General features: G+C 50.0%; 1 protein-coding gene across 1 annotated transcript; it reads right to left on the bottom strand.

Annotated features, from left to right (window-relative positions):
- Positions 1–5,944: 5,944 nt before the first annotated feature.
- Positions 5,945–10,903, bottom strand: CD93 (CD93 molecule). The gene is made up of 2 exons (XM_074926796.1): positions 8,894–10,903; positions 5,945–7,110 (listed from the first exon to the last, which is right to left on the bottom strand). Exons 1-2 carry the CDS (start codon positions 10,579–10,581, stop codon positions 7,092–7,094), a joined length of 1,707 nt encoding a protein of 568 aa, XP_074782897.1. The 5' UTR covers positions 10,582–10,903; the 3' UTR covers positions 5,945–7,091.
- Positions 10,904–12,228: the final 1,325 nt, after the last annotated feature.

Raw genomic sequence — 12,228 nt, 5'->3', positions numbered from 1 at the left:
TCCCCCACTCTCCGCCTCTCCGCCGCCTCCTTCTGCCGGCTCCTCCCCGCCGAGCCGGGGTCGGGCTGGTCCCGCCCGGGCGGCGAGACGGGGACCGCCCGGGGCGGGGATGCTGCCCCCGCCGCTGCCGGGCTGGGAGGAGCGGGGCTGGAAAGCGGGGGGAGCTGAGAGGTGCCCCGCGTACCCCGCGGGATGCTCCGGGGACGGGCTGAGGTGCTGGGCACCTGCGGCAGCCGGGAAACGGGGTCTTTAGGGGCTGAGCCGAGTTGGGAAAAATATGTTTTCTCCTTGCGCAAAGGGGAAGCGAGCGCTAGAGGGACGGCGACTTGCTGAGGGGCAGCTCAGGAGGGCAGCCAGGCATCTGAACCCCGGCTGTAAGGCTTGGTACAGCCTCGGCTTTACTGCAGTCAGCACTATTCCGAAGCCCACCCAGCCCCCCAGGCTGACGTGAGACAGCGATGGCAGCAGCCCCGCAAGCCGTCCCCACTGGGGATGCCCCGTCCCTTCCCTACCTAAGCACCGCCACTCATCCCCTGCCTCACCAAGCTTCAGCATCTTGATTTCACACCAGCTCTTTTCCCAGGGAGGCTGCTGCTCAGCTGCGGCCCATGCAGGACCACAATATGACTTTATATCTTCAAGGCAGCGGGGATGAGGGGCTACAGGGCAAGTGACCATGCCTGCCTGTCCCTTGACCTCTTTCCATCGCTTGCTGCTCTCCAGGGGCTGGGCAGGGTCCCCAGGAGATGGTGGCACAGCGCAGGGTGATGTCTACCGCTGGCAGTAAGTGGCCTGTGGCTGGGAGGCTGCAGCAGGCACCCATGCTGCCGGGAAGAAGTGCCCATCGCTGCTCTGGACTGCAGACATGGAGTGATGGCAGGTCCCAGTGCTTACCTGGGTATTAAAGATGCTCTAGAGTGAAGGCAGGGGTCAGGCTGCCAGCCCTTCCAGGGCAAAGTCAGGCTTTAAAGAAAAAAATATGGGTTTTTCAAAGAGAAATGTCTTTTTTCTCAAAATTTTTCTCAGAATTTATCTCAAAAGAGAAATTTCTTAAAAGAGAAATTCTGAGGTGGCCCCAGGGATTTACTGATATTTACAATAGCAGTGAGGGACTTGGAGGAACCCTTCCCTGCGCTTTACGGATGCAGTGTTAACAGCAATGAATCGCTATCTCTGCATGTCTCACAATTTGCAGCCCAGCAAAGCAGTCCAGAGTATTAGAGGTAAGATGGGATGCCAGAAAAAAGTGTCATTTCCCCCAGGCTTTGCAAATCAGCCCCCAGTTATGTGTAGAAACAGGGCTGTTGTGGCCTCACTCTTGAAATTAGAGAAAATCAGGATGGAGAGGGGACAGCATCCCAGCTCCTACACTGCCGGAGAGCTGGGGCTGAGCCCCGGGAGAGGGGCCCCATCCCTGGTGCTCCTGCCTGGCCAGGGTTGCCAGCTCCCCTTCCTTGCGGGTGCCTCTGTTTCTGTTTTCTGAATAGCTGTACCCTTTCCATGGTTTTATCTTTGCAGGATCCACCTCTGCTGTCAGAACATAGCCCAGAGCAAAATAAAAATGAAAAGCAAACATCCAAAGCTTTACCGCTCAAATGAAAGGGTATTTGACCCTTTTTTTTTCAATTTTGAGAGCAGTGATTTTACCAGAAAATTCAGTCACTGCAATTAGACCTCAGCATCCCCCGCAGAGAAGCAAATCCATATTTCCTTGATTCACTCATTGCAAGGAGGTTACTTTATTAAACTCTTATGGTTTGTCTTGTCCTCTTCCAGCCCTGTATGGTTCATATAGCTCATGCAAGGCTGTGGGCTGTGGAGAAAAGGAAAGATCTGGTAAAGAGCAATAATAATCAGTAATAATAATAATAATAATAAACATCACCAAAGAAGATGTGGTGTTTGGTAGCTGCGAAGCTAGCCTGTTGGAAACGGGAGTGGAGGACTTCATGCTCTTTATCCAAAGCCTTTCCCCCTGCTTGTCTTCGCCCTTTGTTGTACTGTCATCCACCGCCTCTCTGGGAAGGGGATTATCAAGGAAATGCGGTTTTCTGCTCAGGCTGCAGGAGGAGCAATGGCCTAGAGAGCATTCAAATCTATCATTTCATGGAAATTTCAGCTCTATCACCTGCGCAGGAAATAAATGTCTGTGGGGTTTAATTTGATCAGCTTTACTCCAAGGAGAAAGGCAGGCAGGGAAACAGTGCAGGGCAGGTTTGTTTTCTCTGCTAATGAAGCCCAGGATTAAGGGCTGGGCTTAGGCCAGGGTTCCCTGATCTCAACCCAAAGCCATCATCCCCTCCTAGGGGACATATGTCCTGTAGGTCTGATCCACGGTTCCTCTGACCTCTGGAAAAGAGGGACAAATTCGTGTATATATGGATGAGCTTGCAATGGCCTTCTGGCCACAGCCAGTCACTGTCCAGATAAAATAATTCACCCAGTTGCTCTTCATCACCACAAAACATGTAAATAGGATCATTTCCAGAAGTTTCCTGGAGGGCTTGGTAATGCCACCCTTTCTTTGCTTTAGTAAAACCTGTTGCTTCCCCAGTTTCATTTCATTTTTTTTACTTCTGTTGGTCTTTTTTCCCTTTCTCTTTTTCGTTTTTTTCTTTTTCTGTTTTTCAGAAGCAAACAAACAAAATAAGGGGGGAAAGGTCAGGGCAAACAACAGGAAAAGACAGAAGACAATGTGATGGGTGGAAAGAAAAAAAACACAAATAGATTTCTGTTCTTTTTTTTAAAGTAATTATAAAAGCAGATAAAAAATTCCTTTTCAAGGCTGCATGATTAGAAATATTTCCAAAATTTCCAGGAAAAAATATAGTACTCGCAAAACAATGAGTCCCCATATTATCACACTGATGTCCTTGCCCCACCAACCGTTTGCAGGATTGATCTTGACAGTAGAAGGGAAAGACTATCAGGGTAGGAAAGACAAGATTAATCATGTTTTAATAACTCTTTTTTTATTCCGATGATCTTTTCCCTCTGTTGCCTCAAAGCATGACGGGCGTTGGCTGATGTGGCCCTGACGGGCTGACTCACAGATACAGAAATGCCCTTCCTGCTGACATACTGCTTTTCCGTTATAAAAGTTGATTAATCATGCTCCTCCGCAATGCAAAGTTTCTGCAAGACATTACCGGCTGCTTGCTGCCATAACGGGAGGGAGACCTTTCACTTTACTTGAGTCTGACTCATCTGAAATGTCACTGTCACCCTTCAGCCGGAAGAATGCTGATAGCGGGTATTTTGAATAGTCCTTTTGACCTGAGGTTATGGGGCTATGTGTCACGGATTTTCTTTGTTGGATTCTGGAAATGAGGTTCCTAATGTCAGAATGCTATCAATTACACACAGTGTGATATAATGTAATATAATATAACATAATGTAATGTAATATAATATGATATAATTAATAGAATAGAATAATATAATCTTAAATTGTTATGTCAAGATAAAAAAATAAATGAAAAGCAGACCATTAAATAGCATATACTTGCTTTCCTATCTATGCATGACCTGTGTGCAGTCCCACTTGAGATCCTTAAAACTGCACGGGGGTCCCTTCTCCTGGATTTGGGCGATCTGCTGGGGGTTTATGGCGTCCACCCCCTGCATACAAGCTGTGTTCCTTCAGGTCCAGGGCAGGAATCCCTTGCAGAAAAAGTTAATTTCCTTGCACTGGATCAGATGCAAAGAGAAAAATTTCTCAAGGCCAGGAAGCACCAGACCAATATATCCAAACATAAGATTTAATACCTGGTCAGGCACCCAGGCAAGGCAGGGACCTGCAAAGGGATGTTGCTGCACAACTGCACTGAGGATGCTTAATTGGCTGCATATTAATAAAGAGCCTTACTTAGGGCAGGTTTGCCTGGAGATAATTTTGTCTGCGATGGCTTTGGAGAAGGCAGGGCTGGCGAGGTCAGGCCAGGTGGTGGGTGAGTGAGTGAGTGAGTGAGTGAGTGAGTGAGTGAGTGAGTTAGTGAGTCTTCTTTATTGCTAAAACTGGGAAAATAAGTTTTCTTCACAGATGCCCTGGCATCTCCATAGTCTGTTGTAGTCACAGTTTTCAGTTTTAATGCAGAAAATACAATTTGAAGGTAGTGGTAGGGCTAAGATAGGTTCTGCAAGCATGCCTGGTACTTTTTCTTCCCTCTGACTCATAGTTCTATGTTAATTGTTGGACTACAACAAGGGAAAGCTGCTGGTGCCAGTTTCCCACAGGGATTAAAGCATCGAGGCTGGGTGTTTGTGATATCTGGCATGGCAAGCATGTGACTTCTCCTCCTACCATCACCTTCACCTGGCAACCTGCCTTTACCCTGTCCTACCCCTGTGCCCCTGCCCCAAGCCACTCTAGCTGAATTAATTGGTGTTTTCAGTAAGTGATGACTCACATGTAGCCCAATTTACAGGGGATGGGGATGCTAGACCAACCTTGTCAACACCCCAGCAAGGAAAATATTGGAAGTTTTGCTTATTTAGGTGCATTAGACTTTTATCCTTCTTCATGAGCTTTTTGTGTTGAGCCTTGCAACATCTCCAAGACATGCACTGGCCTAGCAGCCTGAGGCACCTGAGGCTGAGTTTTCCCTTAGGAAAGCCAAAGGATCACCCCTCTGCCCCAGGCTGGCTCTTTCCCTTCCTTACGTTGTCACTGTGCTGCTCAGATCTGCTTGGCATGACATGAACTGCACTTAGCAGCCTTGAAAGGGCTGGGGAGAGCCAAATGCCAAGAAATATTTAAAAGATAAAAATAATGAAAAGATGAAATGAGCAGACATTTAAAACATTTGGTTTTGCAGTGGCGGATTCTTTGTGGGATTTGAAGGAAGGAGCATGGTATTTTGTAGATTGTATTTTAACATTAGTCAGTACCTTTTCTCTAAATTCTTCTGGTGGAGGTCGTTTCCTTGCAGTACCTTTCCCAGAAATGGGGAAAAATTATATCCTGGGGGGTGGATGAATTACCTTCACTTTGGTTTATCTGGTTAGCTGTGAGGCTCTTGCAGGGGAAACTCCATCCAACATGCCCCAGCCTCAGCAGGACAACATAAATAGGATTAGAGGTCCCAGCAGTCTGGTAGTCTCTTGCCACTCTCTGGCTGGGAGCAACCTTCCTGCTAAAATACTCCTACCCTTGGCAGCTCCTTGTGTTTGGCAGGGACCACCCCCAGGGACAGACTCCGATGGCAAATTTTGCATGGCCAGTGCCTTATCCCTTTGGGTGCTTTCCAGGGCAGGCAGAACAACTCTGGGAATGCTCTTTGTAGTTTGATATCTGGAGGCACCAAACATCCATCATGGGATACAGTGACTTTTTTATTTTTGAGTTTTCTTGGTTTTAAACACTACTTAAGGCAAATGTCAATGGCTGATAAAACACCACATGAATGCCGTTGCAGACATGGTGATATGAGTGGGGGTTTTATGTTGTTGAGGTTTTTCCCCCATCTTTGTGACCTTCTCCCTTTTAAGGACGGGCTTGCTTTGGTGCTGCATGTCACGGAGGCAGCTCTAGCCACAGGCAACCTTGCAGTTTGAATTCAAATGACTTCTGTTCTTGACAGAGCTAGCAAAGCAGATCTCAGCTCTCATACAGAGCTATGCTGAAATCAGTGGGATTGCTTGTGGGCTTAGGATCTTGCCATAGACTTAGGATCCAATTGAGAGCATCCCAGTGCCCTCACCCCATGGTCCTGTGTCCTGGTAGACTTCATGAAGACATGAAGTGAATGACCCTCTCTCAGGACAGTGGTGCCTATGAAAGGCTGAGACCCCACTGACTTTGCTACATGCACGATGAGCACCGATAAGAGGGTTTGTTACCACTGTCCACCACTGTAGGAAATGCAAGGATTATGTGTACCAAATCAATAGGTTTTGATATCATATATGTTTATTAAAAAACACGAAGACACATTCTGTTTAGATTTTATTGGTGTTTCATCAGAAAAGCAACATACAATGCGTGGGATAACCTTATTCTGTCAGTCAAAGGCAACCGCAAAGCTGTGGTGCTGTACCATTGTTGTGTGGATGACAAAGTAAAACTTAGTCCTGACGTGCTACTTCCACAAAGGATGAGGCATGTCTTAATTCTGGACCATAAAAACATAACACCTCATTACAAACCACTTGATATATACAAAGCATTTCAGACATGACAGCTAGCCCATTCCACTGCGGTGGCAGCAGGACAGTTATAGGTCTTGTATTTAATGGCACCTCATTTATATGGAAGGAATGAGGAACAGAGACCACTGCGGTAAAAACCCCCTTGGGCTGGGATGAACACCCCATCTCCTCTGACTGTAAGATGCGGTGCCAAACTATCTGGTCCCGTTCCTATTTGCTTTAGCCCACAGGATTCACCAGGCCCTGGATAACTCCCAGATGAAGACACAGATCCAAATGTTCCTGCTGGGTTTGTGGCAGGAAGAAAGGGAGACATGAGATTATCCAGGTGTAATTGCACCAGGGTGAAGGATGCTACATCAGGAAATATTCCGCCAGAGAGAACCCAGACCAAACCTAGGCATGAATTAGTGTCTTCCCCAGCTGGACCCACTACCATACTCCACTGGTAATACAGTACACATACTGGAATACACAAAGGTCGTAACAGAAATCAGGATTATAGATTTTACTCAGAAATTTCTGGAATAAATAACATCTTTCAGATTTGTACCAGCTCTGAGCCCAAGCTTATGCTTTCTTTTCCCTTTTTCACAGTGGAATGAGTGTTACATACAACAATTGATACCTGAACTGAAAAATAAGGCAGAAACACTCCTGGGACTGTTAATGCCTGGAAAATGCCTCAGCTTTTGATAAAGTAAATGAAGTAGTCCTTGCAATGCAAGGCACATTGCTGTGACTTTTTCCCCATACAGACCCTAAGTCGGCATAGACTGCCAACACAGGCTTAATTTAATGTATGTAGGTTGTCTCGCTGATTTCGGTAGGATTATTCCTTTGCTTAATTTATTCATGTATTCTAAATGCTTTGCTGGCTTGTCATAACACAGACAGGGCATTAATTTTCTGCAGGATTTTCAAGAATGCTGCTGCTGCATTCACTGCTTGTCCCAGCCACTGTGTGGAGAAAAGGAAGCATGGACAGAACATGAAAAACATTACTATCAGCTACATTTTCCTGTGTTGTTTTGTCTTTTTTTTTTTTTTTTTTTAATTTTACAACAGAGAAATGAAGACCAAAAAAAAACAGCAGGAAAGGGTTTTCCTCCACACATGGAAGAACAGGATGCAGGTCGCTCCCTACAGCAAACTCCTTTGTGTATGGTTCTCATTTCTGTAGCAATTAAGCCTCAAGTCTACAATAAAACCAGCAGAAACTTCAGGAAACTTATGTACCCTTCAAATCACATGCCTGTTCCTTTCTTGCACCTTTTAGCCATATAGAGCATGGGGTACACAGTGAAGCTGGCAGTACTTGATGGGAAGCAGGAATGGCCCATGTGCCCCTCAGTCTTTTGGGGAGGATTCATGCCGAAACAGCTTGAAGAGGCTTCATTGTCAGGAATGGCTGAGTATAAACAGCTCTCTGAAGTTAGGTACCTGGGGAAGGACTGGGGAACAACTTCACCCTGAGAGAGCATTTGCTTTGAAGAGGATTTAAAAGTTTTATATATAATAATTAGCAAATATACAACATCCAGTGTGTTCTTTTATAGGGGGAGGAATGGAAAATGCACTCAGCCTGGACCCGAAGCAGTCAGGAATGAGTCCTACCCAAAAAGTATGGTCCCACAGGAAAAACCTGGTCTCTTATCCAGCTGCTTTTTGAGAACATTATTTTCTGTATTCTGCAAGTAGTTTTAAACTGAATACACTGGAAACGGGTAGGTAGTTCTCCTAAACATACTTTTTTCTACCTTTTTACCATATATTCTTTGCCTTGGCCCCTTGTCTACAAGGCTGAGTTGAAAAGCTTCCCCTGTGCATCTCCTGCACTTGGGGGATGGATTGATGTCTAGCCCTTACGGGGTGCAATGCCTTGGGGGAAGCATTACTGCCTCTCTGCCCCAAACCCCATGCTTGCCCAGGTTCATGCATGGAGCTGGAGGGATGATAGCTCCACTAACCATACGGTGTCTGCTTCACTGGAGAAGCTCTCTGCTGCTTGTAGTTTTAAAAAGGTTTATTACCTCTGTGACATCTTTTTATCTTTTAAAAAAACAAAACAAAACAAAACCCATTAAAAAAACCTCTGCTTGTGGCTGCAGAGACCAGTTCTTACCCTGTTGAAACACGTAAGAGTTTCAAACCATTTCAATGAGAACCAGGCAAAACCAAGGGTTGAATGCAGGCTGTCAGCTGCCCGGCAGGCTATGAGGGGACCAGCATTGCTTTTGGGGTGGCAAAGGATGGGGAGGCTGTAGGGACAGGGCAGGGAAGCTGCTGCTTTTGCATGTCAGCATTTCAAATATGGGTAGAAGAGACCAAATGAAAAATGAAATTAAGTGTTTTCCTTTAGGAAGACAAATCAATACTTAAAATTTGCTATTTTAAAGCATGATGAGGTTCTGCGGAGTTGAGGAGCAGCCCTGGCAGGCAAATTCAACCCCACTCCCTCTCCATCTTGTAGTACTGTCCCTGTTAACCCTTCCTGTTTTTTTCCCGACCTTGTTTATAAACCACAGGACTGATTTGGGCTGCCTTCCCACCCAGTGCTAACACCTGATTTTTGGGGGAGATCAGCTCCCGCTTCGCAAGGAACCCCAGGACATGCAAAATCATGTTGAACAGACAGCATCACACCCCCCACCCCCCCCTTTTGTTTTCCTTCTTGATTTCCAGAAACACTCTCTGCCACTCACGGCTCTGCCTCCCCCCTTGCTGCCCCGGGTGCTGTTACCTGTGCTCGCTGCCCGCCCGGTGGCTCTCCGGCTGCTCAGGCACCCAGCAGTAGTTGTCCGCGGCACTTTTGGCTGGCCGCTTCTCCTGCTTGGCTGCCCTCTTCCTGCAGGCCAGAAGGACCAGGGCAAAGGCCAGCAGCAGCAGGATGGCTACCAGGCTGCCCAGGATGTAGTAGAGGAGCAGCCTGGGGCCATCGGTGGTGTGCTCGGGGCCAGGTGCTGCCCCTACTGCTGTGGGGGCTGTTGGCATCATCCCGACGGGGATGCCCAGGGTCTGAGGGATGCCCATGGTCCGTGGGGCACCTGTGGTCTGGAGGATGCCTGTGGTCTGTGGGATGCCCGTGGTCCATGGGGTGCTGTTGGGGGCCCCTGTGGGCTCCTCTCCAGCAGTGGGTGAGGCATGGCAGCCATGTCCATCCTCCTCTGGGGGGAAGCCGGAGGGGCAGAGGCACTGGAAGCCACCAGGCAGGTTGCGGCAGGGCCCGGGACAGGGGTCCCGCAGGCACTCGTCCACATCCAGACAGGCATCGCCGCCATCGGGCTGGCGCTGGTAGCCGGGTCGGCAGGCGCAGTGGAAGGAGCCGGGGACGTTGAGGCAGAGCTGGGGGCAAACGCCAGGCTGGGCACACTCATCCTCATCGTGGCAGTGATGGCCACCCGGCTCCGTTGGCCGGTAGCCAGGCCAGCAGAGGCAGATGAAGCTGCCAGCCATGTTGTGGCACTCGTGCTGGCAGGGCTCGGCCAGGCACTCATCCACGTCCAGGCAGTGGAGGCCATCGGGTGCCAGGGTGTAGCCGGCCTCACAGGTGCACTCGAAGCCGCCGGGCCGGGTCTGGCAGGTCCCCTGGCAGGGGTTGGGGTGGCAGGCATCCTCAGGCAGGCAGGAGGCCATGTCAGGGGCCAGGACGTAGCCGGGATGGCAGGTGCAGCGCGGGGGCTCCCCTGGCCCCTCCAGGCAGCGGTGCTGGCAGCCCCCGTTGTGGTGGGCACAGGCGACGGGGCAGAGGGGCCCGGGGGGGTGCCAGGCAAATCCTCCCCCCTCCAGCGGCCCCTTGCAGAGGGTAAAGGCCGGACCCTTACTCCCCTCGCAGTAGGCCTCCGCCAGCGTGCCGAAGGGGGCCGCCGCCAGCCGGGGGCTGTGCACCCCGAAAGGGGTGGTGTAGCTGACCCGGCCAGGCCCGGCCAGCGGCAGGGGCCCACACATCCCCCGGAAGCTGAACTTGCAGAGGAAGGCAGGCAGCGCGGACCGGCACGGGCGGTCGGCCCAGCCGATGGTGCCGGCGGGCCCGGCCAGCCGCAGGCTGACGCAGCGGGAACTGAGGCAGGTGATGGCGGGCTCGGAAAGCCAGGCCGAGTAGTTACCGGGCTCCCCGCCGACCGCCCAGGCAAAGCCCCGCAGTGGCTCCTGTGGCTGGGTGCACTGGCCCCTCGACAGCGACAGCCCAATCCAGGCTGGGCCCAGCCAGCTGGCCGCCACCAGCAGCTCCCGCAGCCGCTCAGCCTCCCCGGGGCCGCGGACCGGAGCCAGGTTGCCACCATTGTGCCGGCAGCGTTCCTGGGCGCCGTTCCAGCCCAGCTCGGCCCGGTGCAGGGTGTAGCAGGCGGTACCGGCGCAGACCACCTCGGCGTCCTCCCCGCCAGACCCCCACACCGGCAACAACAGCAGCAGCAGCCCAGCGATGGCCATCCCGCCGGCTGGATGGACGAACAGACAGAGGGACTCGCCAGCTGCCGGCTCACATCCCCTCGTCCCGTCGAGCTCACCCTACGTGCATCCTGTGCTCCCGGGTCTCCTATTTATCACCGGAGGCTACGGTTTCCTGTAGCGTGGTAAGGCTCGCTGCTTGTTGGTGGTGGCCCAAGCAGTCGCCTCGCTGTCTTCCCCTTCTCCCTGGCACAGCAGGCTCCTTGCTCCCATCTTAAAGCTGTGGCTGTGAAGGGGCTCACTGTACTTTGGCTGGCAACGCTTTTCTGCTGGAGAAACTAGCCGGGTTCCTGGGTTTTTTTTGTTTTCGAGGGCTTGATCTACTCACTCACCCAGCAGATGATTTTTCTAATCCCTAATAGGGCCTGTATCATTTTCAAGCATGTATTGCTAAAAGGGGAAAAAAAAACACAAAATAAAAAGCCCTGAGATCCCTTGCTATCAGCTGCTAAAAGAAACCGAATATTTGGCGTGGTGTCTCATGCACACGCTACATTTCCAGTGCATTTTTCCCCTTCTTCGTGCGCTTTAAATAGATGGACAAGCCCTGAAATAGGAGCTAGGTCGTGGGAAGGTCCAGGCTGCCAGGATGGAGCCAAGCTCAGCCGGTCCCCGGTGCTGTCTGGATCAAACCCTTCACGCTGAGGGAAGCACTGGCTAGACACAGCCCCAGCATGCGGGTGAGGGTTGATGCTGCGATGCTCCACGTTAATAACTCACTAATCACTTGACCCCAAACCGGTGTAGTGCAGAGAATTGGGTGGGCTTGGCAGACATCAGTGGCTCTGCAGAAGGCCATTCGAGAAAGGGCAAAGGCATTAATACAGCACACTGTAATGTTTAAACAAACATTAACATTGCAAGAGCCCCTAAAAGGCCTTGAAGCAGTTTCTCTGCAACAGTGTTTTAGGATCCAAAGCACTTTAGCGGGATGATTGAAATTTAAATATTTTTAAACATTTAAATATTTACTGGTGCAGAATTTGCTGCTGTTATCCTTTTTCAGACCAGGAAGTTCCAAGCAATGCAATGACTTCTGCCCCTGTGCTGCAGTGGGTGTGCTCACCGATGGGTGCCACAGCCATGCAGGTAACCTGGCTGTGGATGTATGCAAACCAGTATTTTGCACATCTGAGCACCCGCAGGCATGTCCTGGTTTGGACCCATCATTTGTTATTTTACTTAAAGCTGTCCTTTTCAAGCAAATTGTTGCCTGCAGAGCAGTGTCTGCAGAGAGGTCAGGATGGTGACAGTGTTGCAGAGGGTGATGATTAATGGACAGCCCTGAAGAAAGGACGACTACAGGATGGTGTCTCCAGACATGGTCCTCCCTATGCTCCCTGCTGTTTGGAGACCCATGGATGAAGACAAGCAGGTAGAGTGGTTTGGCGACACATTTTACACGTGTCTGGTAACGTGGGGCAGTTTATTTGTGCAGTCATCAGAATATGTGGTAGTGCGAGGAGGGGACAGCAAATGAGCAAAAAGCTAATCGGTTTAAAAAAAGCTAATCCTGGCTCCTTCACTGATGGTCTGCCTGCCCTTCTTATCCCAGAATCTTCTCATGGATCTTCCCTCTCACAACAAAAGCTAACTCAGACTTTAATCCCTTGACCTGTGAGTCTGTCT

Source organism: Athene noctua, chromosome 1 (assembly GCF_965140245.1).
Source record: "Athene noctua chromosome 1, bAthNoc1.hap1.1, whole genome shotgun sequence".
Taxonomy (NCBI): domain Eukaryota; kingdom Metazoa; phylum Chordata; class Aves; order Strigiformes; family Strigidae; genus Athene; species Athene noctua.
This window is presented reverse-complemented; position numbering and strand designations above follow the sequence as displayed.

Excerpts from the sequence above, each read along its gene's own strand:
- CD93 (XM_074926796.1), bottom strand. The coding sequence starts at position 10,581 with ATGGCCATCGCTGGGCTGCTGCTGCTGTTGTTGCCGGTGTGGGGGTCT.